Below are 26,813 nucleotides of genomic sequence, written 5' to 3'. Positions count from 1 at the left end.
ATCTCAATGACCCCCGGGTACAAACTTATCCCAGCCCAGGTTTCCTAAAAATATGAAAGGCAGTTGCCAAAGGGGTAGGGGCAAGGGAAAAGGGTCCAGTCAGGCTCTCAAGATAGGCAACAAATGTTTTGCATGCTTGATGTTCCAGATTGTGGGGCAGCCAAGGAGGAGAGGGCAGAAGATCTCCTGCAGTGAAATCTCTACCCATTCCTCAGAGGCTCAGGTGATCTTTGTGTGGGTAGTACTGGGACAAGGGTTTTTTGATCTGTAGAAAGGCTGCTACCTATACAAAGTATAGTATAAGTAGGGGCATAGCGAGCAGATCGAGGGACGTGATCATTCCCCTCTATTCGACATTGGTGAGGCCTCATCTGGAGTACTGTGTCCAGTTTTGGGCCCCACACTACAAAAAGGATGTGGATAAATTGGAGAGAGTCCAGCGAAGGGCAACAAAAATGATTAGGGGTCTGGAACACATGACTTATGAGGAGAGGCTGAGGGAGCTGGGATTGTTTAGTCTGCAGAAGAGAAGAATGAGGGGGGATTTGATAGCTGCTTTCAACTACCTGAAAGGGGGTTCCAAAGAGGATGGCTCTAGACTGTTCTCAATGGTAGCAGATGACAGAACGAGGAGTAATGCTCTCAAGTTGCAGTGGGGGAGGTTTATATTGGATATTAGGAAAAACTTTTTCACTAAGAGGGTGGTGAAACACTGGAATGCGTTACCTAGGGAGGTAGTAGAATCTCCTTCCTTAGAGGTTTTTAAGGTCAGGCTTGACAAAGCCCTGGCTGGGATGATTTAACTGGGAATTGGTCCTGCTTCGAGCAGGGGGTTGGACTAGATGACCTTCTGGGGTCCCTTCCAACCCTGATATTCTATGATTCTATGATTCTAAGTAGCAACAGACAGCTCCAAAGAATACAGGGTTTTTCTTGTATCTTTAAGTATGTGAAGTGCCTTGTTTGCACTGCTGCTGAATAAATCACTGCCCTCAAAAACAGACGGTCCTCTGTGGTTACTTGAGCCTTTAGGGATTCCAGATGCCTGGAGCCACAAAGATCTCCTCACTGAGATGGCAGTGGGCAGAGTTCTTGCTGCCACATCAGATACGTCCAACACAGCTTGAAGCGATGTCCTGGCATTGAGTTGGCCTTCAGAAATGAGGCTCTTCACCTCCTCTTGGTGTTCTTTTGGTAGTTTGTCTACCGACTTGGAGAGTCTATCCCAATTAAGGAAGTCATATTTTGGGAGCAGTGGTTGGCTACCCTCATCTCTATACTGCCTGTTGAATAGACCTTCCAGCCAAAAAGGTCTAATTTCTTTAGGACCTTCTTATAAGGAGTAGACTTCAGAGGACCCTGCACAGCTTCAATCTCTCCTGGACTGCTTGTACTACTGGGGACCTAGGAGCAGGATGCTGATAGTACTCTTTGGCCAGTACTTGCTACCTCCTGTCAACTCTTTTAGACATAGAATCATAGAATCATAGAATATCAGGGTTGGAAGGGACCCCAGAAGGTCATCTAGTCCAACCCCCTGCTCGAAGCAGGACCAATTCCCAGTTAAATCATCCCAGCCAGGGCTTTCTCAAGCCTGACCTTAAAAACCTCTAAGGAAGGAGATTCTACCACCTCCCTAGGTAATGCATTCCAGTGTTTCACCACCCTCATAGTGAAAAAGTTTTTCCTAATATCCAATCTAAACCTCCCCCACTGCAACTTGAGAGCATTACTCCTCGTTCTGTCACCTGCTACCATTGAGAACAGTCTAGAGCCATCCTCTTTGGAACCCCCTTTCAGGTAGTTGAAAGCAGCTATCAAATCCCCCCTCATTCTTCTCTTCTGCAGGCTAAACAATCCCAGCTCCCTCAGCCTCTCCTCATAAGTCATGTGTTCCAGACCCCTAATCATTTTTGTTGCCCTTCGCTGGACTCTCTCCAATTTATCCACATCCTTCTTGTAGTGTGGGGCCCAAAACTGGACACTGTACTCCAGATGAGGCCTCACCAATGTCGAATAGAGGGGAACGATCACGTCCCTCGATCTCCTCGCTATGCCCCTACTTATACATCCCAAAATGCCATTGGCCTTCTTGGCAACAAGGGCACACTGCTGACTCATATCCAGCTTCTCGTCCACTGTCACCCCAAGGTCCTTTTCCGCAGAACTTCTGCCTAGCCATTCGGTCCCTAGTCTGTAGCGGTGCATTGGATTCTTCCATCCTAAGTGCAGGACCCTGCACTTATCCTTATTGAACCTCATCAGATTTCTTTTGGCCCAATCCTCCAATTTGTCTAGGTCCCTCTGTATCCTATCCCTCCCCTCCAGCGTATCTACCACTGCTCCCAGTTTAGTATCATCCGCAAATTTGCTGAGAGTGCAATCCACACCATCCTCCAGATCATTTATGAAGATATTGAACAAAACCAGCCCCAGGACCGACCCTTGGGGCACTCCACTTGATACCGGCTGCCAACTAGACATGGAGCCATTGATCACTACCCGTTGAGCCCGACAATCTAGCCAGCTTTCTACCCACCTTATAGTGCATTCATCCAGCCCACACTTCCTTAACTTGCTGACAAGAATACTGTGGGAGACCGTGTCAAAAGCTTTGCTAAAGTCAAGAAACAATACATCCACTGCTTTCCCTTCATCCACAGAACCAGTAATCTCATCATAGAAGGCGATTAGATTAGTCAGGCATGACCTTCCCTTGGTGAATCCATGCTGGCTGTTCCTGATCACTTTCCTCTCATGCAAGTGCATCAGGATTGATTCTTTGAGGACCTGCTCCATGATTTTTCCAGGGACTGAGGTGAGGCTGACTGGCCTGTAGTTCCCAGGATCCTCCTTCTTCCCTTTTTTAAAGATTAGCACTACATTAGCCTTTTTCCAGTCATCCGGGACTTCCCCGGTTCGCCATGAGTTTTCAAAGATAATGGCCAATGGCTCTGCAATCACAGCCGCCAATTCCTTCAGCACTCTCGGATGCAACTCGTCCGGCCCCATGGACTTGTGCACGTCCAGCTTTTCTAAATAGTCCCTAACCACCTCTATCTCCACAGAGGGCTGGCCATCTCTTCCCCATTTTGTGATGCCCAGCGCAGCAGTCTGGGAGCTGACCTTGTTAGTGAAAACAGAGGCAAAGAAAGCATTGAGTACATTAGCTTTTTCCACATCCTCTGTCACTAGGTTGTCTCCCTCATTCATTAAGGGGCCCACACTTTCCTTGGCTTTCTTCTTAGCTGGGATAGAAGATGGGTGCCAGGTTGCCTTGGTGATTTTGAGCAGGACCTCATTTATAGGCAACCAGTCTCTCCAATTTTGCCATGTGACGCGTGTCCAGGAGTTTGCGCTGCTTCTCCCAAATTACCTCAAGTGGAACGTTCAGTGTTTCCACTGTTCGTAAATATTAACATTTTCATGATTTTTCTCATTGTCCTTTGTATACTGATTATACTCCCAGAATCCTTGCTGTATTAGCCAAAAGTGTGCCTGGAGTCTAAGGCCTCAGAGTGTTGGTTCCTAAACTGAACTTGGTGTGTGACTAGCACTTTAGAATGTATATAATTAAGTATTGGGCTGTACCTAATTATCCCCTGCACCTCTCGGTCTAAGAGAGTCTAGGTGTTTAGGAAAGGGACCTCTCAAAACTAACGAAAAATATCTACAGAAGTATAATAAACAAGATTGGGTAATTGAGAAGGGGTGCTTATGATCAGGCTATGTTCTGTGACTATTGAGAGGTATTTTGTTATTGCAGATGTTTTCTGTGATGCATAAAATGATGACTCATTCAAAGATGTTTTTAAACTCATTAAGAATCACCGGTTACCACAGATGTCAGTAATAATGACTGAATTAGAAATCCCTTTAGCTTGTCATCACGTAAACTGAAATAACAAAAGCAATTCCATAAATAATTAGGCAAAATGAGATATCGAATGCAGAACACAGTGAAAATCAATTATGAGAGAGGAGCTTTCCCTCCTACATAGGAATTTCTCTCTCACACACCTTAAAAGGAAAGAGATTTTGAGAGTTAGATTGGGAATGAACACTGCCAGCATCCCGTCAGTTACAGAGGAAGGAAACAGGGCGCCATCTCTTCAACATTCAATATGAAGTGGAGTAGACCTGCTTCCTTGAATAGGCATTCCTCCCTGTGGTGACCAATATGGCCAAGGTTGATAAAGATGACGTGGGGGAGAATGCATGGGTGGATACCAGCCAGGGGACTCCCTGTGTGAACCTGACCTCTTTTTTTGAGAATAATTCCTAGATTCTCTCTCAGCTTCCCACTGTGCCACCCAAGGGAGAGATGAGGCATGGACATGGGAAGATCCTCCACTCTGTTCAGCGGAGTAGGAAAAGTAGTAACTTCCAAGGTAGAAGCCATTCTGCCAGGTACTCTTGGTTTCAGGCCTGAGAATATCTGTACCGGCACAACACAAGACTGAGGAGCTACGGATGTAGTGGCGATTCCCTTAAGTGCTTCAGCAGAAGAGACCCGAGTACCAAGCCCAGAAAGAGGTCACGCGGTACCAGGAATTGCACTGGTGCCAGGAGGGTAAGCACCGAAGTGCCCAGTACCATATCGTCAGTTGGCACAGAGAGAACTGTTATTGGTATTGGGCTTTTGGCATCAAGCTTGGTGCTGCAGATAGCGCTTCACCGATGATCCTGGGAGTCCAAAGGAACCATTGTGTTGTGTCTCTCTTTGGCACTAGAGCAGGACTCTGACATGTAGCTCTTTATGGAAGAGGCCTCAGATGAACTCTTATGTCTCCTACTCAAAGTTAAAGACAACCAGTGCCTAGCCTTTCCCTTAGGGTTAGGAGGCAACTGAAGGATTTGGGGCCTAGCCTGGGAAACAAGCAGAGAGAACTGGAAGTGCTGGCACAGTCAAGGAATTAGGATATGACTGGACAGAGACTTGGTGGGATAACTCACATGACTGGAGTACTGTCATGGATGGATATAAGCTGTTCAGGAAGGACAGGCAGGGCAGAAAAGGTGGGGGAGTTGCATTGTATGTAAGGGAGAAGTATGACTGCTCAGAGCTCAAGTATGAAACTGCAGAAAAACTTGAGAGTCTCTGGATTAAGTTTAGAAGTGTGAGCAACAAGGGTGATGTTGTGGTGGGAGTCTGCTATAGACCACCGGACCAGGAGGATGAGGCGGACGAGGCTTTCTTCCGGCAACTAACGGAAGTTACTAGATCGCAGGCCCTGGTTCTCATGGGAGACTTCAATAACCCTGATATCTGCTGGGAGAGCAATACAGCGGTGCACAGACAATCCAGGAAGTTTTTGGAAAGTGTAGGGGACAATTTCCTGGTGCAAGTGCTGGAGGAACCAATTAGGGGCAGAGCTCTTCTTGACCTACTGCTCACAGACCAGGAAGAATTAGTAGAGGAAGCAAAAGTGGATGGGAACCTGGGTGGCAGTGACCATGAGATGGTCGAGTTCAGGATCCTGATACAAGGAAGAAAGGAGAGCAGCAAAATATGGACCCTGGACGTCAGAAAAGCAGACTTTGACTCTCTCTCTCACACAGTGTGTGTGTGTGTATGTCTGTCTCTGCCTGCCCTGCTGTCTCCCCTCCCTCCATTTGTGCTGCTTTGTAGAGTGTGAGGCTACATTAACAACGTGTTAACTCTTGAGGGCTCAGCCAAGTGCTAGTTCATCATATAGCCGTAAGGCATTCCCTGGGAAATATCCTACCCTCTTCCACCCTCTGACTCCACCACCTAAACCAAGCTTCACAATCATCATTGCTGTGCACAGTATTAAATTGTTTGTTTAAAAAACTTGTACTGTGTATAAATATATATAATATAGTCTTTTGTCTGGTGAAAAAAATTTCCCTGGAACCTAACCCCCCTATTTACTTTAATTCTTATGGGGAAATTGGATTCGCTTACCATTGTTTCGCTTAAAGTCACATTTTTCAGGAACATAACTACAGTGTTAAATGAGGAGTTACTGTATAAGGTGGGCGCACCACTGGTTGAAAGACTATACTCAAAGAATAGTTATCAATGGTTTACGGTCAAACTGGGAAGACATATCTAGTGGGTTCCCACAGGGATCTGGTACTACTGAATATTTTCATTAATTACATCAATAACGGAGTGGAGAATATGCTCATACAATTTGTGGATGACACCAAGCTGGGAGGGGTTGCTAGCACTTTGGAGGACAGGACATTTCTCAAAATGACCTTGAGAAATTAAAGGATTAGTGTAAAATCAGCAAGATGAAATTCAATAAAGACAAGTGCAAAGTACTACACTTAAGAAGGAAAAATTAAATACACAAATACATATCAAATGCACAGCTACAAAACAAGGTAGGCAGTAGTACTGCAGAAAAGGATCTGGGGGTTATAGCGGATCATAAATTGAATCTGAGCCAACAATGTGATGCTGTTGAGAAAAAGACTAATATTCTGGGGTGTACTAACAGGAGTGTCATATGTCAGACACAGGAGAGACATATCCTGCTCTGTTTAGCACTGGTGAGATCTGAGCTGAAGTACTGTGTCACATGTTAAGGGCTATTATAAAGAGGACTGTGATCAATTGTTCTCCAAGTCCTCTGAAGGTGGGACAAAAAGTAATCCGCACCAAGGGAGATTTTGGTTTGATTTTGGGAAAAACTTTCTAACTCTAAGGGGAGTTAAGCTCTGGAACAGGCTTCGAAGGGAGGGCTTGGAATCCACACCACTGGAAGTTTTTAAGAACAAGTTAAACAAACACCTGCCAGGGATCTAGGCACAGTTGGTCTGGCCCCTAGTAAGGGGCTGAACTAGATGACAGCTCAAGATGCCCTTCCAGCCCTACATTTTTAGGATTCTATGATATTAGAATATCCTCTTCTATTGTGGAGAGATGATGGGGGGGCCCTAGGAAAAAAGGAAACCGATGAAAAGTTTGGGATTTTGGTAAGGGGGTGTTGTTTTTATAAAGCCAACAAGGAGAGGAAACCTAACTAAACTAACTCTACCTTCTAACACTAATTATAGACATTAGTAAGGTAATAGTTAAGTCGCACAAAGCAAGGGACATGGACACTGCAGGGATTCTGTCTCACAGCCATGGGCTTTAAGGAACTGAGCAGTAGCTGAGCCTGCTCAACCTTATATGCCTTCAGTTACTGGGGGAAATGCAAAGACATCCAGGGTGCAGACAGGGACACTGCTATTGCACACATGGGCCGTATGTGCATCAAGAGTGGAATCTGTGTGGACAGTCACTCAGACAGAAACCAAAGTTCCCCAAAACACAGTGTTTCCACATTAAAGTGATCTGAGCTACACACAAGATGAACAGCTGTAACTAGGAGTGAAGAGAATAAAAGCAGTCAATGGACTAAAGGACCAGGATGCTCCCACTTGCTGCTTTAGCACCTGTAAGAAAGTGAGAAGTTGTGAGGATTTTGCATCCTTATTCTATCCTTGCATGGAGCATTGCATTGCTTGAGACGATATACACTTGGCTGTGCTGGCAGAGATATCCACAGGGACTCAGACTTGGTGTGCAGAGCACAGCCATATTACGAGACTGAGGATCACTCTCCTTTGCATACCAAGTCCACTTTCCATTCAGTGAGCACCTGCCGGAGCCAGGAAAGGCACCCACCTCTGGGCTGAGAAGATACCATAGAACACCGCAGAAGTCCCATTTACAGAGTGCAAGGTAAATACATCTTTCAGTAGATTGAAGTTGGTTCCACTCTCTGGATCCAAGCAAATCAGTTGGGTCTTTAGGAAAGTTGTCCACCGCTTCTGCAGGGTCTTCAGGCCTCCCAAGTCCCCCTAGAGAGAAAGAGAGCAGAAAGGAGACATTTACACTCAGGAAAAAGAGGATTAATCTGCTGCTCACAGCTTCTAGCAGAGCTTATCTTAACTCATCCAAGCATCTTGGGTATTCTTCTGTTCAAGCATTAGCACTGTGCTTTCACTAGGGGCTTCTATGACCAACAGGTCCATTCCAGTGTCCTCAAACACAGAAGAAGGCAGCCCCAAGATTAGGGCAGGATATGTACATAAAGTCAGACTGGAAATAAAGCATACATTTTTAACCATGAGGGACGTGATGGATTCTCCATCATTGACAAATTTTAAATTAAGATTGGTTGTTTTTCTAAAAGATCTGCTCTGGGGATTATTTTGGGGAAGTTCTATGGCCTGTGTTATACAGGAGATCAGACTAGATGATCACAATGGTCTCCTCTGTCATTCCAATATATTTTGTAGATTCCAAGGCCAGAATAGGGGAATGGCACTATATGTGAAAGAAAGCAGAGAGTCATATATAGTGAAAATCTTAAATGAACCAAACTGTACCATAGAATGTCTATGGATATAAATTCCCTGGTTGAATAATAAGAGTTTAGCAGTAGGAATATACCACCAACAACATAACCAGGATGGTGATGGTGATTGTGAAATGCTCTGGGAGAGTAGAGAAGCTCCAAAACCAGAAAACCCAATGGTAATGTGGGATTTCAACTATCCCCAAAGTGACTGGGTACGTCACCTCAGGACAAGATGCAGAGATAAAGTTTCTAGACACCATTAATGACTGCTTCTTGGAGCAGCTAGTCCTGGAACCTACAAGGAGGGAGGCAATTCTTGATTTAGTCTTAAGTGGAGCACAGGATCTGGCTTAAAAGGTGAATATAGCTGAAACACTAGGTAATAGCAACCATAACGTAATTATATTTAACATCCTTTGGGGGGGGGGGTGAGGGAGGGGAATACCAAAGAAATCCACCACAGTAGCTTTAACTTCAAAAAGGGGGACACCACAAAAATGAGGTTTGTTAAACAGAAATTAAAAGGAATTGTCGCAAGAATAAAATGCCTCCAAGCTTCATGGAACTTTTTAAACATACCATAACAGAGGCTCAATTAAATGTATAGCCAAAATAGAAAATGCAATAAAACAACACCACGCAGATCAAAAAAATGCCACCATGGCTAAACAACAGTTGAAGAGGTTAGAGACAAAAAGGGTAACCTTTAAAAATTGGAAGTTCAATCCTACTGAGGAAAACTAAAAGGAGCTTAAATTCTGGCAACTCAAGTGTCAAAGGAAAATTAGGCATGCCAAAAAAGAATTTGAAGAGCAACTAGCAAAACAGACAAAAACTGACAGCTAGGGTGACGATATGTCCCAATGTTATAGAGACAGTCCCGATATGGTGCTTTGTCTTATACAGGTAAGTGGGAAAGTGGGATACCGGGAGGAAGCACAGGCAGGAATGTCTGTGAGGGGAGGGCTCCTGCCTCATACTGGGAATGAGAGGCGATCAACAGGTTATCTCAAGTGCTTATATACAAATGCACAAAGCCTTGGAAACAAGCAGGGAGAACTGGAGGTCCTGGTGATGTCAAGGAACTATGACGTGATTGGAATAACAGAGACTTGGTGGGATAACTCACATGACTGGAGTACTGTCATGGATGGATATAAACTGTTCAGGAAGGACAGGCAGGGCAGAAAAGGTGGGGGAGTAGCACTGTATGTAAGGGAGCAGTATGACTGCTCAGAGCTCCAGTACGAAACTGTAGAAAAACCTGAGTGTCTCTGGATTAAGTTAGAAGTGTGTGCAACAAGAGTGATGTAGTGGTGGGAGTCTGCTATAGACCACCGGACCAGGGGGATGAGGTAGATGAGGCTTTCTTCCGGCAGCTCATGGAAGCTACTAGATCGCATGCCCTGATTCTCATGGGTGACTTTAATTTTCCTGATATCTGCGGGAGAGCAACACAGCGGTGCATAGACAATCCAGGAAGTTTTTGGAAAGCGTAGGGGACAATTTCCTGGCGCAAGTGCTAGAGGAGCCAACTAGGGGGGGCGCTTTTCTTGACCTGCTGCTCACAAACCGGGTAGAATTAGTGGGGGAAGCAAAAGTGGATGGGAATCTGGGAGGCAGTGACCATGAGTTGGTTGAGTTCAGGATCCTGACGCAGGGAAGAAAGGTAAGCAGCAGGATACGGACCCTGGACTTCAGGAAAGCAGACTTCGACTCCCTCAGGGAACGGATGGCCAGGATCCCCTGGGGGACTAACTTGAAGGGGAAAGGCGTCCAGGAGAGCTGGCTGTATTTCAAGGAATCCCTGTTGAGGTTACAGGGACAAACCATCCCGATGAGTCGAAAGAATAGTAAATATGGCAGGCGACCAGCTTGGCTTAATAGTGAAATCCTAGCGGATCTTAAACATAAAAAAGAAGCTTACAAGAAGTGTAAGGTTGGACATATGACCAGGGAAGAGTATAAAAATATTGCTCCGGCATGTAGGAACGAAATCAGGAGGGCCAAATCGCACCTGGAGCTGCAGCTAGCAAGAGATGTCAAGAGTAACAAGAAGGGTTTCTTCAGGTATGTTGGCAACAAGAAGAAAGCCAAGGAAAGTGTGGGCCCCTTACTGAATGAGGGAGGCAACCTAGTGACAGAGGATGTGGAAAAAGCTAATGTACTCAATGCTTTCTTTGCCTCTGTCTTCACTAACAAGGTCAGCTCCCAGACTGCTGCGCTGGGCATCACAAAATGGGGAAGAGATGGCCAGCCCTCTGTGGAGATAGAGGTGGTTAGGGACTATTTAGAAAAGCTGGATGTGCACAAATCCATGGGGCCGGACGAGTTGCATCCGAGAGTGCTGAAGGAATTGGCGGCTGTGATTGCAGAGCCATTGGCCATTATCTTTGAAAACTCGTGGCGAACCGGGGAAGTCCCGGATGACTGGAAAAAGGCTAATGTAGTGCCAATCTTTAAAAAAGGGAAGAAGGAGGATCCTGGGAACTACAGGCCAGTCAGCCTCACCTCAGTCCCTGGAAAAATCATGGAGCAGGTCCTCAAAGAATCAATCCTGAAGCACTTGCATGAGAGGAAGGTGATCAGGAACAGCCAGCATGGATTCACCAAGGGAAGGTCATGCCTGACTAATCTAATCGCCTTTTATGATGAGATTACTGGTTCTGTGGATGAAGGGAAAGCAGTGGATGTATTGTTTCTTGACTTTAGCAAAGCTTTTGACACGGTCTCCCACAGTATTCTTGTCAGCAAGTTAAGGAAGTGTGGGCTGGATGAATGCACTATAAGGTGGGTAGAAAGCTGGCTAGATTGTCGGGCTCAACGGGTAGTGATCAATGGCTCCATGTCTAGTTGGCAGCCGGTATCAAGTGGAGTGCCCCAAGGGTCGGTCCTGGGGCCGGTTTTGTTCAATATCTTCATAAATGATCTGGAGGATGGTGTGGATTGCACTCTCAGCAAATTTGCGGATGATACTAAACTGGGAGGAGTGGTAGATACGCTGGAGGGGAAGGATAGGATACAGAAGGACCTAGACAAATTGGAGGATTGGGCCAAAAGAAATCTGATGAGGTTCAATAAGGATAAGTGCAGGGTCCTGCACTTAGGATGGAAGAATCCAATGCACCGCTACAGACTAGGGACCGAATGGCTAGGCAGCAGTTCTGCGGAAAAGGACCTAGGGGTGACAGTGGACGAGAAGCTGGATATGAGTCAGCAGTGTGCCCTTGTTGCCAAGAAGGCCAATGGCATTTTGGGATGTATAAGTAGGGGCATAGCGAGCAGATCGAGGGACGTGATCGTCCCCCTCTATTCGACATTGGTGAGGCCTCATCTGGAGTACTGTGTCCAGTTTTGGGCCCCACACTACAAGAAGGATGTGGATAAATTGGAGAGAGTCCAGCGAAGGGCAACAAAAATGATTAGGGGTCTAGAACACATGACTTATGAGGAGAGGCTGAGGGAGCTGGGATTGTTTAGCCTGCAGAAGAGAAGAATGAGGGGGGATTTGATAGCTGCTTTCAACTACCTGAAAGGGGGTTCCAAAGAGGATGGCTCTAGACTGTTCTCAATGGTAGCAGGTGACAGAACGAGGAGTAATGCTCTCAAGTTGCAATGGGGGAGGTTTAGATTGGATATTAGGAAAAACTTTTTCACTATGAGGGTGGTGAAACACTGGAATGCTTTACCTAGGGAGGATGGTAGAATCTCCTTCCTTAGAGGTTTTTAAGGTCAGGCTTGACAAAGCCCTGGCTGGGATGATTTAACTGGGAATTGGTCCTGCTTCGAGCAGGGGGTTGGACTAGATGACCTTCAGGGGTCCCTTCCAACCCTGATATTCTATGATTCTATACAGGAGCCTATTACCTCCCACCCCCACCCCAATTTATCTGGTCATCCTACTGACAGCAAAGAATTTTAAGTACATCAGAAGCAGGAAGCCTGCCAGACTGACTGGAAGTGGGGCCACTGGATAATTGAGGTGCTAAAGGAGGCTCAAGGAAGACAAGGCCATTGCGGAGAAGCTAAATGAATTATTTACATTGGTCTTCACTGAAGATGATGTGAAGGAGATTCCCACAGCCAGGCTATTTTTGTTAGGTGACAAATCTGCAAAACTGTCCCAGACTGGAGGTGTCAATCGAGGTGGGTTTGGAACAAATTGATCAGTTAAACAGTAATAAGTCACCAAGAACAGATGGGTTTCAGAGTAGCAGCCGTGTTAGTCTGTATTCGCAAAAAGAAAAGGTTCAAGAGTTCTGAAGGAATTCATACAAGCAATTGCAGAACTAATAACCTATTGCTTAAATCAGCTTCTATACCAGATGACTGGAGAATAGCTACTGAAATGCCGATTTTTTAAAAAGGCTTCAGAGGCAATCCTGGCAATTACAGGCTAGTACGCCTAACTTCAGTACCAGGCAGATTGATTTAAACTATAGCAAAGAACAGAATTATCAGGCTCACAGATGAACATGATATGTTGGAGAAGAGTCAACTCAGCCTTTGTAGAGGGAAATCATGCCTAACCAATCTACTACAATTCTTTGAGTGTATCAACAAGCACACATACAGGTTGATCCAATTAACACAGTGCACTTGGACCTTCAGAAAAACTCTGACAAGTTCCAACACCAAAGGCTCTTATGCAAAGTAAACGGTCATGTGCTGTTCAACACATTCATAAATGACCTAAAAAAGGAGTGAACAGTGAGATGGCAAAATCTGCAGATGATACAAAATTACTCAAGATAGTCCAAAGCAGACTGGAATGAGTTACAAAGGGATCTCACAAAGCCGGGAGACTAGGCAACACAACAGCAGATGAAATTCCATGTTGATAAATGCAAAGTAATTCACATTGGAAGTCATAAGCCCAGCTACAAACACACAATGAGGGGATCTAAATTAGCTGTTACCACTCAAGAAAGCTCTTGGAGTCACTGTGGATAGTTCTCTGAAAACATCTGCTCAACGTGCAGTGGCAGTCAAAAAAGCTAACAATGTTATTATCTTTCCTAATGTTTCCTAAATCAAAAAATGTAATGCCACTATATAAATCCATGATATGCCCACATCTTGAATGTCCATTCAGTTCTGGTCATCCCATCTCAAAAGAGATATGTTTGAACTGCAAAAAGTGCAGAGAAGGGCAGCAAAACTGATTAAGGGTATGGAACAGCTTCTGTATGAGGAGAGATTAAAAAGACTGGAACTGCTGAGTTTAGAAAAGAGATGGCTGGAGAGCTCTGCTAGAGAATGGTGTGGAAAAAGTGAATACAGAAGTGTTATTTACTCCTCCTCTTAATACAAGAACCAGGGGTCACCCAATGAAATCAATAGGCAGCAGGTTTAAAAACAAAACAAAAGGAAATACTTCTTCACACAATGCACAGTCAACCTGTGGAACACGCTGCCAGGGGACGTTGTGAAGCCCAAAATTATAACAGGGTTGAAAAAAGAATGAGAAGTTCTTGGAGGATAGGTCCAGCAATGGCTATTAGCCAAGATGGTCACGGATGCAACCTCGTGCTCTGGGTGTTGCTAGCCTCTGTCTGCCAGATAGCGGGAGTGGATGACAGGAAATGGATCACTCAACAGCACTATTCTGTTCATTCCCTCTGAAGCTCCTGGCACTGGTCGCTGTTGGAAGACAGGATATTGGGCTAAATGGACAATTAGTCTGACCCAGTATGGCTGGTCTTATTGTAAACCACTCTCAACAGGCCAAGATAACAGAAAGAAAGCTTCAATTGGCAGAATACATAACCACCAGAGGCGGTATTAAATTATTGATGAATGATCTTGAATGCAAGCTTGTCAGATTTCACAAGCTATCCAAACTGGGCATGGTCTGTGTTACAGCTAACATAGCATGTTAGACAATAGATGAGCATGTGTAGCTGTGTTGGTCCCAGGATATTAGAGACAATTCATATAGGAAAACAATAAAAGACAAAAACACCCTGTCACCTGTGGATGAACACTTTTCACAAAGTGATCACCCTATATCTGACCTCTTAGTCCTCATCTTCAAAGGAAACCTGCACAACACTTTCAAAAGACAAGCCTGGGAGCTTAAATTCACTATTCTGCTAGACACTAAAAATCATGTACTGGACAGAGACACTGGATTTATGAGTTATTACAACAATCTGTAACTCACTAACCCATCCCTGCTTTTGTGTTAACAGACCACTCTACCTTGAATGGTCCCCAATAATACATGCTAACTTATACTAAACAATCTTCCTCACCTTGCATTTAGCTGTGATGTTGCAAGTACCTTTCCCAGACCTGAAGCAGAGCTCTGTGAGACTCAAAAGCTTGTCTCTCTCAACAAAAGAAGTTGGTCCAAAAAACAAAAACAAACAAACAAAAAAAACCCAACACATTACCTCACCCACCTTGTCCCTCTAACAGATGAGCATTGAGCTTTGCAATACACAGACAGGCAGACTCCCTGATCATGGAATTTACAATGATAATGAAGGTAAAGCCCCTCCCTGCGCTGCACAGCAAGCTGGACTTCGATTCTGCAGGGGCACACTGGAAGGTTTACAGTAGATGCAGATAATTTACAAATGAAGCATTTTTATTAAGCATGGATGTAATCAGTAGTCAGTATGGCAACCTGTGTTCTTTATTTCTGTATTATTGTAGAGCCTATAGTGGCTTTCGTACTGACAGATTGACTCCCGCCTCCGATCAGCCCATGATGCCATCCTGCACCACCCACTTGTAAATTTTCAAACAAGCACCTTCCATGCTTTTTCTCATGCTGCCTCTTGAACGTGGAAGGTGCTCCTCACAAACATCTGCAAAACTAACTCACTGTTTTCCTTCAAATGCCTTCTTAAAACTGCTGTGAAGCCTACAAAAACTTGACAACGTTTAGGCTGCTGGTTCACTGACACGACTGTCTTTTGTGCTGACCAATATTGTCTCATTGTTTCCTTGTACTCTGTCTGTATCCATCTGTCATTTCTTGTCTTATACTTACATTGTAAGCCCTTTGAGGCAGTGACAGCCTTTTGGGTTTGTATTTTGCACTAGCACAATGGGCTCTTGGTCCATGACTGGGGCTTCTAGGCAGTATGATAATATAAATAATGACAAATAAGAGCCGAATCACACATCAGAGCCCCGTTGTGCTGGGTGCTGCATAGACACAAAGAGAGGCACTGACCCAAAGAGTTCAGAACTTAAGACAAGCAGTAACAGGTGGACATAAGCAGCTAAGGAAGTGGGGGAGGGCATACTGGGGTAACATGGCAGAAAGACACACAGTTACAGATTAGTTTTTAAAAGGTATTCAACAAGCAATCAACTTTAATGACACTGGAAGACCCTGCCTAGCCCTTCAAGCTGGCTATTTACTATTGATGTCACAGCAGAGGTGGGGCTTGGAAAGGGTCATGGAGGAGGATAGGACAGTCTTTATGGATTAGCTCGTGGAGGGAAGAGGAGCCATGGAGGAAAGCACAGAGATGCTTGTGGGAGATGCAGACAAGCAGGACATGGATGACGGCCCATATGATGGAGAGGAGGAGACTGCACAGGAGGCAGTGCAGAGGAAGTACAGACAGGAATGTCCGGGCAAGCAGCAGGAGCTGAGGACAGAGATCATGGAGAAGTTAGAGGAGATGAGGCTGAGAGGCAGGAGGGAGAACTAGGAGTTCAAAGAAAAGGAGTACTTGTGACACCTTAGAGACTAACCAATTTATTTGAGCATAAGCTTTCGTGAGCTACAGCTCACTTCATCGGATGCATACTGTGGAAAATACAGAAGATGTTTTTATACACCCAAACCATGAAAAAATGGGTGTTTATCACTACAAAAGGTTTTCTCTCCCCCCACCCCACTCTCCTGCTGGTAATAGCTTATCTAAAGTGATCACTCTCCTTATAATGTGTATGATAATCAAGGTGGGCCATTTCCAGCACAAATCCAGGGTTTAACAAGACGTCTGAGGAACGGGGGGCAGGGGGTAAGGAAAAAACAAGGAGAAATAGGTTACCTTGCATAATGACTTAGCCACTCCCAGTCTCTATTCAAGCCTAAGTTAATTGTATCCAATTTGCAAATGAATTCCAATTCAGCAGTCTCTCGCTGGAGTCTGGTTTTGAAGTTTTTCTGTTGTAATATCGCAACTTTCAACTTGTTTTTTCCTTACCCCCCTGTTCCTCAGACGTTCTTGTTAAACCCTGGATTTGTGCTGGAAATGGCCCACCTTGATTATCATACACATTGTAAGGAGAGTGATCACTTTAGATAAGCTATTACCAGCAGGAGAGTGGGGTGGGGGGAGAGAAAACCTTTTATAGTGATAAACACCCATTTTTTCATGGTTTGGGTGTATAAAAACGTCTTCTGTATTTTCCACAGTATGCATCCGATGAAATGAGCTGTAGCTCACGAAAGCTTATGCTCAAATAAATTGGTTAGTCTCTAAGGTGCCACAAGTACTCCTTTTCTTTTTGCGAATACAGACTAACACGGCTGTTACTCTGAAACCTGTCATAGGAGTTCAAAGGGAGCCCACAAGCCTCACCAGGAGCTGAACATGCTCTGGGGGTGCAGTGAGATAGGTTATTTTTGCAGTGGAGATTTGGATAGAGATGAGAGGTAGGTGTGTGTCAGGGAGACCAGAGAGGAGGAATTTGCTGTGGTGGAGGTGCGGATGTCCAATGCCAGGACCGGAGTTTGGCTGTGTGGATGGAGAGGAGTGGATGGAATCTCGGAGATACAGCAGGGCTCAGTTTAGTGACGGAATCTGATCAGGGATGGAAGATGTTCTTCAGGAAACCTAGAGAGCAGAGGGGCTCCAAGTCCACATTGACACCCCTGGCTCCAAGCGGTGGCAGGACATATTGTGCTCCTGACAGCGAGATGTAAAAGTGAGGGCCTCGCCATGTACCATCACTGCATATCTTATAGGTTCTTCTGGCAGAAGCAGGTTTCCAGTTCTGGTTGTGATGGTGCACCCCATAATGCTTTATGGGAATATGCTTATGAATGTAACATATCTCTGTAAAGGTTATGATCTACTAAATATATTCATCCTATTTGTATGCATGTATCATTTTTGTATTCAAAGTTATGAATATTGGCTATGTACTTGTTTAATTTTAAGTAGCTTCAGTGAAGCAGTTGGTCAGAGCTTCCTGAGAAAAGTCTATTCTCAGTAAGTGCCCAATCAAGAAACACTTAAGCCAACAATGAACTTGGAGACACCAATCCACATCTGAGCTTTCCCAGGAATGTGGCCTGGCTGGTAAGGAATTCAGTCATGCATGGACATGTGACTTGCCCATGTGACTCCAAAACTCCATCTTTGAGCTGAATTCTGGATAGGAGAGAGGAGGGGGACCACCCACAAGAGAAAGTCTATTTAAGCCCCTGAAAACCTCTCCATTTTGTCTTCAGCTGGCTCAAGAGATAGCCTCTCCACACCCAAAGGTTACCTAAAAGAGACTGGAACAAAGGACAATAACCACAGGGGTGGGAGCGATTGCTGGACCCAGACAAGAAGGAGACTAGTCTGTAAAAGAAGCTTACTGGATCATCTCTGAGGGTGAGATTTCAGCAGTAATCACTTTCTTACTGTATTAGGCATAGACTTCTGTGTTTTATTTTATTTTGTCTAGTAATTTACTTTGTTCTGTCTGTCATTACTTGGAACCACTTGAATCCTACTTTTTGTATTTAATAAAATCACTTTTTACTTATTAATTAACCCAGAGTATGTACTAATACCTGGGGGGGGGGGGGCGGGCAAACAGCTTCATCAGTGCTACAGAGGGCAAACAATTTATGAGTTTACCCTACATAAGCTTTATACAGGGTAAAACAGATTTATCTGGGGTTTGGACGCCATTGGGAGTGGGCATCTGAGTGCTGGAAACAGAAACACTTCTTAAACTGTTTTCAGTTAAGCCTGCAGCTGTTAGGGGACATGGTTCAGACCTGGGTCTGGGTTTACAGCAGGCTAGTGTATCTGGCTCAAACCAGGCAGGGCACTGAAGTCTCAAGCTGCCAGGGGAAACAGGCTCAAGGGTAGTCTCAGCACATCAGTTGGCAGTTCCCAAGGGGTTTCTGTGATCCAACCCGTCACACTGGTGTCCTGGCCAGATAAGGGTAATTACTTTTTACCTCCTCCTGAGAGTGGCAGACACCCTCGGACTGGCAGGCAGCTTTCACTTTGCACAGAAACTGCCAAGTGCCTGCGAGGCCATCCCCTTCCTTCTGCATTGTGGGAGCCCTGCGGATCGTACCTTGCAGACTCTGGCCACACGTGGGACCCTCACTTGTTCATAGAAGTCGTACTCTCTGGCTGTCTCCGTGAAGAAGAAATAGATTTTGTCATTCTCTCCACTCTCGCCCCCTCTCAGGAAAGTGGAGCCCACAAAGACTGGGTCTATGGATACAGGTGAAAGACCATCACAACAGGAAATGAACTATCAGAGCTTCAAATGCTGAACAAGCAGATCCCTCCCCCCCCCCCCCCCCCACACACACACACACACACGTGACTACTACTGTTCCTGGGCAAAGGGCCAGTATATTGATATCATCCCTACCTGCCATGGACACTGCTTTTTTTGGCTCTGTCTTCACGAACAAGGTCAGTTCCCAGATTGCTGCACTGGGCAGCACAGCATGGGGAGGAGGTGACCTGCGCTCCGTGGAGAAAGAAGTGGTTCGGGACTATTTAGAAAAGCTGGACGTGCAAAAGTCCATGGCGCTGGATGCATTGCATCCAAGAGTGCTAAAGGAGTTGGCGGATGTGATTGCAGAGCCACTGGCCATTGGCCATTATCTTTGAAAACTCATGGCGATCAGGAGAAGTCCCGGACGACTAGAAAAAGGCTAATGTAGTGCCCATCTTTAAAAAAGGGAAGAAGGAGGATCCTGGGAACTACAGGCCAGTCAGCCTCACCTCAGTCCCTGGAAAAATCATGGAGCAGGTCCTCAAGGAATCAATTCTGAAGCACTTACATGAGAGGAAAGTGATCAGGAAGAGTCAGCATGGATTCACCAAGGGCAAGTCATGCTTGACTAATCTAATTGCCTTCTATGACGAGATAACTGGCTCTGTGGATGAAGGGAAAGCAGTGGACGTGTTGTTCCTTGACTTTAGCAAAGCTTTTGACACGGTCTCCCACAGTATTCTTGCCAGCACGTTAAAAAAAGTATGGATTGGATGAATGGACGATAAGGTGGATAGAAAGCTGGCTAGATTGTTGGGCTCAACGGGTAGTGATCAATGGCTCCATGTCTAGTTGGCAGCCGGTATCAAGTGAAGTGCCCCAGGGGTTGGTTCTGGGGCCAGTTTTGTTCAATATCTTCATAAATGATCTGGAGGATGGTGTGGATTGCACCCTCAGCAAGTTTGCAGATGACACTAAACTGGGAGGAGAGGTAGATATGCTGGAGGGTAGGGATAGGATACAGTGGGACCTAGACAAATTGGAGGATTGGGCCAAAAGAAATCTGATGAGGTTCAACAAGGACAAGTGCAGAGTCCTGCACTTAGGACGGAAGAATCCAATGCACCGCTACAGACTAGGGACCGAATGGCTCGGCAGCAGTTCTGCGGAAAAGGACCTAGGGGTTACAGTGGACGAGAAGCTGGATATGAGTCAACAGTGTGCCCTTGTTGCCAAGAAGGCCAATGGCATTTTGGGATGTATAAGTAGGGGCATTGCCAGCAGATTGAGGGACGTGATCGTTCCCCTCTATTGGACACTGGTGAGGCCTCATCTGGAGTACTGTGTCCAGTTTTGGGCCCCACACTACAAGAAGGATATGGAAAAATTGGAGAGAATCCAGTGGAGGGCAACAAAAATGATGAGGGGACTGGAACACATGAGTTATGAGGAGAGGCTGAGGGAACTGGGGATGTTTAGTCTACGGAAGAGAAGAATGAGGGGGGATTTGATAGCTGCTTCCAACTACCTGAAAGGGGGTTCCAAAGAGGATGGCTCTAGACTGTTCTCAGTGGTAGCAGATGACAGAACGAGGAGTTATGCTCTCAAGTTGCAGTGGGGGAGGTTTAGGTTGGATATTAGGAAAAACTTTTTCCCTAGGAGGGTGGTGAAACACTGGAATGCGTTGCCTAGGGAGGTGGTGGAATCTCCTTCCTTAAAAGTTTTTAAGGTCAGGCTTGACAAAGCCCTGGCTGGGATGATTTAATTGGGGATTGGTCCTGCTTTGAGCAGGGGGTTGGACTCGATGACGTCCTGAGGTCCCTTCCAACCCTGATATTCTATGACACTCTCAGGGGCCAAGAGGAGGCAGGATTCACTTGGCATTTTCTCTTTATGTCATCAGCCATTGATGGTCTCAAAAATTCCCACCCCCGTCCCCCTCAGAAACATCCATCTCCCCCCTTCGCTCTGTCCTCAGATCCCTTAGAGACTTAACATGGGCAGAATCTTGGACCCTGGACTTCAGAAAAGCAGACTTTGACTCCCTCAAGGAACTGATGGCCAGGATCCATGGGAGAACAAACAAGAGGGGGTAAGGGGTCCAGGAGAGCTGGCTGTATTTTAAAGAATCCTTATTGACGTTGCAGGAACAAACCATTCTGATGCGTCGAAAGAATAGTAAATATGGCAGGCAACCAACTTGGCTTAACAGTGAAATCCTTGCTGATCTTAAACACAAAAAAGAAGCTTACAAGAAGTGGAAGATGGGACAAATGACCAGGGAGGTGTATAAAAATATTGCTCAGGCATACAGGAGTGAAATCAGGAAGGCCAAATCACACCTGGAGTTGCAGCTAGCAAGAGATGTTAAGAGTAACAAGAAGGGTTTCTTCAGGCATGTTAGCAACAAGAAGAAAGTCAAGGAAAGTGCAGGACCCGTACTGAATGAGGGTGGCAACCTAGTGACAGAGGACGTGGAAAAAGCTAATGTACTCAATGCTTTTTTTGCCTCTGTCTTCACGAACAAGGTCAGCTCCCAGACTGCTGCACTGGGCAGTACAGCATGGGGAGGAGGTGACCAGCCCTCTGTGGAGAAAGAAGTGGTTCGGGACTATTTAGAAAAGCTGGACGTGCACAAGTCCATGGCTCCGGATGCATTGCATCTGAGAGTGCTAAAGGAGTTGGCGGATGTGATTGCAGAGCCACTGGCCATTGGCCATTATCTTTGAAAACTCATGGCGATCGGGGGAAGTCCCGGACGACTGAAAAAAGGCTAATGTAGTTCCCATCTTTAAAAAAGGGAAGGAAGAGGATCCTGGGAACTACAGGCCAGTCAGCCTCACCTCAGTCCCTGGAAAAATCATGGAGCAGGTCCTCAAGGAATCAATTCTGAAGCACTGAAGGAGAGGAAAGTGATCAGGAAGAGTTAGCATGGATTCACCAAGGGCAAGTCATGCTTGACTAATCTAATTGCCTTCTATGACGAGATAACTGGTTCTGTGGATGAAGGAAAAGCAGTGGACTTGTTGTTCCTTGACTTTAGCAAAGCTTTTGACACGGTCTCCCACAGTATTCTTGCCAGCAACTTAAAGTAGTATGGGCCGGATGAATGGACTATAAGGTGGATAGAAAGCTGGATAGATCATCGGGCTCAACAGGTAGTGATCAACGGCTCCATGTCTAGTTGGCAGCCGGTATCAAGCGGAGTGCCCCAAGGGTCAGTCCTGGGGCCGGTTTTCTTCAATATCTTCATTAATGATCTGAAGAATGGCGTGGACTGCACCCTCAGCAAGTTTGCAGATGACACTAAACTGGGAGGAGTGGTAGATATACTGGAGGGTAGGGATAGGATACAGAGGGCCCTAGACAAATTAAAGGATTGGGCCAAAAGAAATCTGATGGAGGTTCAACAAGGACAAGTGCAGAGTCCTGCACTTAGGACAGAAGAATCCCATGCACTGCTTCAGACTAGGGACCAAATGGCTTGGCAGCAGTTCTGAAGGAAAGGACCTAGGGGTTACAGTGGATGAGAAGCTAGATATGAGTCAACAGTGTGCCCTTGTTGCCAAGAAGGCTAATGGCATTTTGGGCTGTATAAGTAGGGGCATTGCCAGCAGATCGAGGGACATGATCGTTCCCCTCTATTCGGCATTGGTCAGGCGTCATGTGGAGTACTGTGTCCAGTTTTGGGCACCCTACTACAGAAAGGATGTGGAAAAATTGGAAAGAGTCCAGCAGAGGGCAACAAAAATTATTAGGGGACTGGAACACATGATTTATGAGGAGAGGCTGAGGGAACTGGGATTGTTTAGTCTGCAGAAGAGAAGAATGAGGGGGAATTTGATACCTGCTTTCAACTCCCTGAAAGCGGGTTCCAAAGAGGATGGATCTAGACTGTTCTCAGTGGTAGCAGATGACAGAACGAGGAGTAATGGTGTCAAGTTGCAGTGGGGGAGGTTTAGGTTGGATATTAGGAAAAACTTTTTCCCCAGGAGGGTGGTGTAACATTGGAATGGGTTACCTAGGGAGGTGGTGGAATCTCCTTCCTTAGAGGTTTTTAAGGTCAGGCTTGACAAAGCCCTGGCTGGGATGATATAGTTGGGGATTGGTTCTGCTTTGAGCAGGAGGTTGGACTAGATGACGTCCTGAAGTCCCTTCTAACCCTGATATTCTGATTCTATGATCTCCATTGGTCACTCACCATTCAGCCAGGTCACTGAGATCTCTGTCCGGATGCGCTCCTCAAGGTTTCCTGTTGCTCTGGAGATGATGGGCTGTGTCCCCAGGAAATTGCTGACAGTGGCAGCATACAGGACACCATCTAGAGGAAGGTCCAAGATGTGACAGGTGTGAAAGACACAGAAGACCAATGTGCAATTCAGGGAAAGAGATGGGGGAGGGGAAAGGAGTACACCGTGGCCAGGCTGTAATGCAGAGCTGTGCCTGAACCTATAAGGAAAATGTGGCTAATCGGGCCTTGATGTAACATCTGGATGGCAAGGAGAGGCTGGATTTTACTCCATTTTCCACCCAGGTTCATCAGCAGCTAGTTTAGAATGCTAGTGACTACCACTTGTGGCCTCGGTGCTAACCCAGTCTCATGGCACCCTTCTCCAGTTGGAGATGGAAGGGAATCTTCCTAACCAAGTCAGCCACTGCACTCTGCCTGGCTCCCCATGGCTCAAGCACAGGCAAGACGAGGACCAGGTTTGGGAGATTCTAGGTCATGGGGACACCCTGGGCCTTGGTAGCCTCAGTCCGGGATGCTCAGGTCAATGTATTTAAATAGCGTTCACTTTCAAACACTAAATGGCTCAAGGTGGTGCAGACCTCATGTGGCCTGTGCCAGCTCCTGGACTGGGCAGCAGCAGATGCCGCTCTGTGATGTGCGCAGTGTAATTTGTATCCCTCTCCAGCTCCCGGTCGGGACATGGATTATGGCGTTTTACACATAGGTCACCGGTTTCATTCAGAGATAGATAGTAATCCCAGGAAGTCATTGCCCCCATGTGGTGACTCTGGGGAATGGAGGGCTGGTGCTTCTGTCCAGTTCCTAATAGACAGATGTCCACATTGCAACTGTAACTAACCGGCCCTGCAAGCAGTCTCCGCAGAGGAGGCCAAGGTCTGAAATCCCTTTACACCTGGATGGTGAGGGAAGCTTGTTCGCTTGCTGCTTCTACCCCCAACATGCTTCTTCCTTCCAGAGCCACAGTCTTGCTCCCTGCACTGAGTTCCAGACCAAACCAAAATGCCGCTGACACTGTGACAAACGTACCGACCATTACGGCTGCTGACTGTTGCGTAGGCTCAAAGGGGCATTTCCCCCGGCCACTTTCCTGCCGCTCCACACTGCTGAAATTGGCCACTTTCTGCAATAAAAGCAGAGAAAGTTCAGCCACCCCATTTGGGTTTGGGGAGGGGCTAACAGACACCACCCCCCATGCAGGCTGTCTGGGGTGGGACAGGCTGATGTTAAGCTGGATTGTGTGGACTCTCAATGGTGGAAGCCCCAGGACTTGTCCCCTCCCTTGTTTAACTTGTTCCTGCAGCCAAGACAGCATTTATTTTTTGCTGAAGTACTTCGTTACAAAGGCCGTTAACCACTCACTGGAGGCCCCAATCCTTCCCTGGGTTCCTGCCTTACTACCACCCCACTCAGGACTGGAAATTTAATATATGGAGGGAATGTTCTGTGGTTAAAACACTGCCTGGGGCCTCAGGAGGGTTCAACCCCTGGTTCTGACACAGGCTCCTGGCATGACCTTGGGCAACTCACTTCTCCTGCAAAATGGGGATACTACTTCCATAGCTCACCAAGAGGCTGAGGGTGTATTCCTTATGGCCTCAGAGCTCGAACCAGGGTGATGAAGCCACAGAAAAGCCTCTCATTAGCTTTAGGTTCATCCTTCCTGATCTCTGCCCATTTCCCCAAGCAGGCAGCACTGGACTCTTCTCCTGGCCCATTCAACCCTCCCTTTACTCCCTCCCCCTTCCCCAACAGGCACTGAGCCCTTACAATGAAGCCGCACTGTGGATCAAAAGCAAAGGTCCCGCAGGTATAGAGGTGGCTCTCATCAGCAAACTCCAGAATGCGGATGTAATTATGACACTCTGCCTGCAGGGACAGAGCAAATAGTCATGACACAGGCACTGTGAAAAGCACAACCAGCCACTGATGTCAAGGATTGAGTGCAAGAGGAGAGGAGCGCATAGGCGCCGACTCCGTGGATGCTCTGGGGCTGGAGCATCCAAGGGGAAAAATTAGTGGGTGCTCTTCACGCACCAGCAGCCAAGGTCCCCGCCCCTCCCACCTCCTCCTCCGCCTCCTCCCAGCTCCTCCCTCCCTCCCAGAGCTTGCCGCCACCAAACAGCTGTAGCAAGCGCTGTGAGGGAGTGGGGAGGAGCAGGAACGTGGTGGGGATATGGGGAAGTAGTCGAATAGGGGCAGGGAGGGGGCGGGGACAGGGTTGGAATGGGGGCGGAGACTTTGGGGAAGGGGTTGGAATGGGGGCGGGAGAGGGTGCGGCAGGGGTGGAGTCGGGCAGGGCCGGGGGCATCAAGCACCCAACGGCTCCAGAAGAAGTTGGCGCCTATGGAGGAGCAGACCCCTCTTACTCACGTAAGTAGTAATTGCAGGGAAGGCCCTCACAGCCATTTCAGTAGGTGACATCACTACTCAATTCCAAGCAGTAACTGACAACATGCTGGGAACACTGTGTGAATGTGTCATGCCCATGAGTATGCCCGACTTTTCAGCCAGCAGAGCCAGAAGAAGCACCTAAGAGAATCTTTACCATGAAGGACAGACCATGAAATCATAGAAATGCAGGGCTGGAAGGGACCTTGAGAAGTCATGAAGTTCTATCCCCTGCACTGAGGCAGAACCAAGTAAACCTAGAACATCCCTAGACTGTAAACCTAGGCTCTAGACTGTTCTCAATGGTAGCAGATGACAGAACGAGGAGTAATGGTCTCAAGTTGCAGTGGGGGAGGTTTATATTGGATATTAGGAAAAACTTTTTCACTAAGAGGGTGGTGAAACACTGGAATGCGTTACCTAGGGAGGTGGTAGAATCTCCTTCCTTAGAGGTTTTTAAGGTCAGGCTTGACAAAGCCCTGGCTGGGATGATTTAACTGGGAATTGGTCCTGCTTCGAGCAGGGGGTTGGACTAGATGACCTTCTGGGGTCCCTTCCAACCCTGATATTCTATGATTCTATGATCCCTGACAGGTGTCTGGCCAACCTATTCTTAGAAACCTCCAGTGATGGAGGTTCCACAACTCAGACTCAAAGGTCAGAAGGAACCATCATGATCATGTAATCTAACCTCCTGCACATCACAGGCCACAGAACTCCACCCTCCCATTCCTGTAATAGTTCCTTCACCTTTCCCTGACTTACTGAAGTCCTCAAATCGTGGTTTAAAGATTTCAAATTACAGAGAATCCACCTCCATTGGAAGCCTGTTCCAGAGCTTAACTACCTTTATCATTAGAAAGTTTTTCCTAATACAGTAGAACACTGTTTAATCATCTTTCTGTATTAACTGAACCGAGCCCCTCCGCCGGGGCTTGACAGTACAAGCCCCGCCCATTCTCCTGATTATCCAAATTTTTGATTATGCGATCGGGCCCTGGTCCCAAGTAGATCGGATAAATGGGGTTCCCCTGTACCAAACTGAAATCTCCCTTGCTGCAGATTAAGCCGTTTACTTCTTGTCCTACCTTCAGTGGACATGGAGAACAATTGATCACTGTCCTCTTTACAACAGCCCTTAACATAAGAACAGCCATACTGGGTCAGACCAATGGTCCTTCTAGCCCAGTATCCTGTCTTCCAACAGTGGCCAATGCCAGGTGCTTCAGAGGGAATGAACAGAACAGGTAATCATCAAGTCATCCATCCCTTGTCACCCATTCCTAGCTTCTGGCAAACAGAGGGTAGGGACACTTCAGACCATGGTTTTGCATCCCTGCCACATTGGCTAATAGCCATCGATGGGCCTATCCTCCATGGCCTTATCTAGTTCTTTTTTGAACCCTGTTATA

At 46.5% G+C, this 26,813-nt stretch overlaps 1 protein-coding gene across 7 annotated transcripts in view; it reads right to left on the bottom strand.

Annotated features, from left to right (window-relative positions):
* The window catches only part of SEMA4F (ssemaphorin 4F), a 148,303-nt gene that overhangs the window by 36,390 nt on the left and 85,100 nt on the right, over positions 1 to 26,813 (bottom strand). For all 7 annotated transcript variants that reach the window (XM_075128216.1, XM_075128219.1, XM_075128217.1 and 4 more), the window contains exons 4-8: positions 24,781 to 24,875; positions 24,040 to 24,133; positions 22,963 to 23,082; positions 18,606 to 18,748; positions 7,649 to 7,824 (exon numbers count right to left, since the gene is read on the bottom strand). In XM_075128216.1, the coding sequence (XP_074984317.1) occupies positions 7,649 to 7,824; positions 18,606 to 18,748; positions 22,963 to 23,082; positions 24,040 to 24,133; positions 24,781 to 24,875 (628 nt within the window). The remainder of the gene's footprint in view (positions 1 to 7,648; positions 7,825 to 18,605; positions 18,749 to 22,962; positions 23,083 to 24,039; positions 24,134 to 24,780; positions 24,876 to 26,813) is intronic.

The sequence above is a fragment of the Caretta caretta genome, chromosome 4, assembly GCF_965140235.1.
Source record: "Caretta caretta isolate rCarCar2 chromosome 4, rCarCar1.hap1, whole genome shotgun sequence".
Lineage (NCBI taxonomy): Eukaryota > Metazoa > Chordata > Testudines > Cheloniidae > Caretta > Caretta caretta.
Note: the sequence above shows the minus strand (reverse complement) of the source record. Positions and strands in the feature narration are given on the sequence as shown.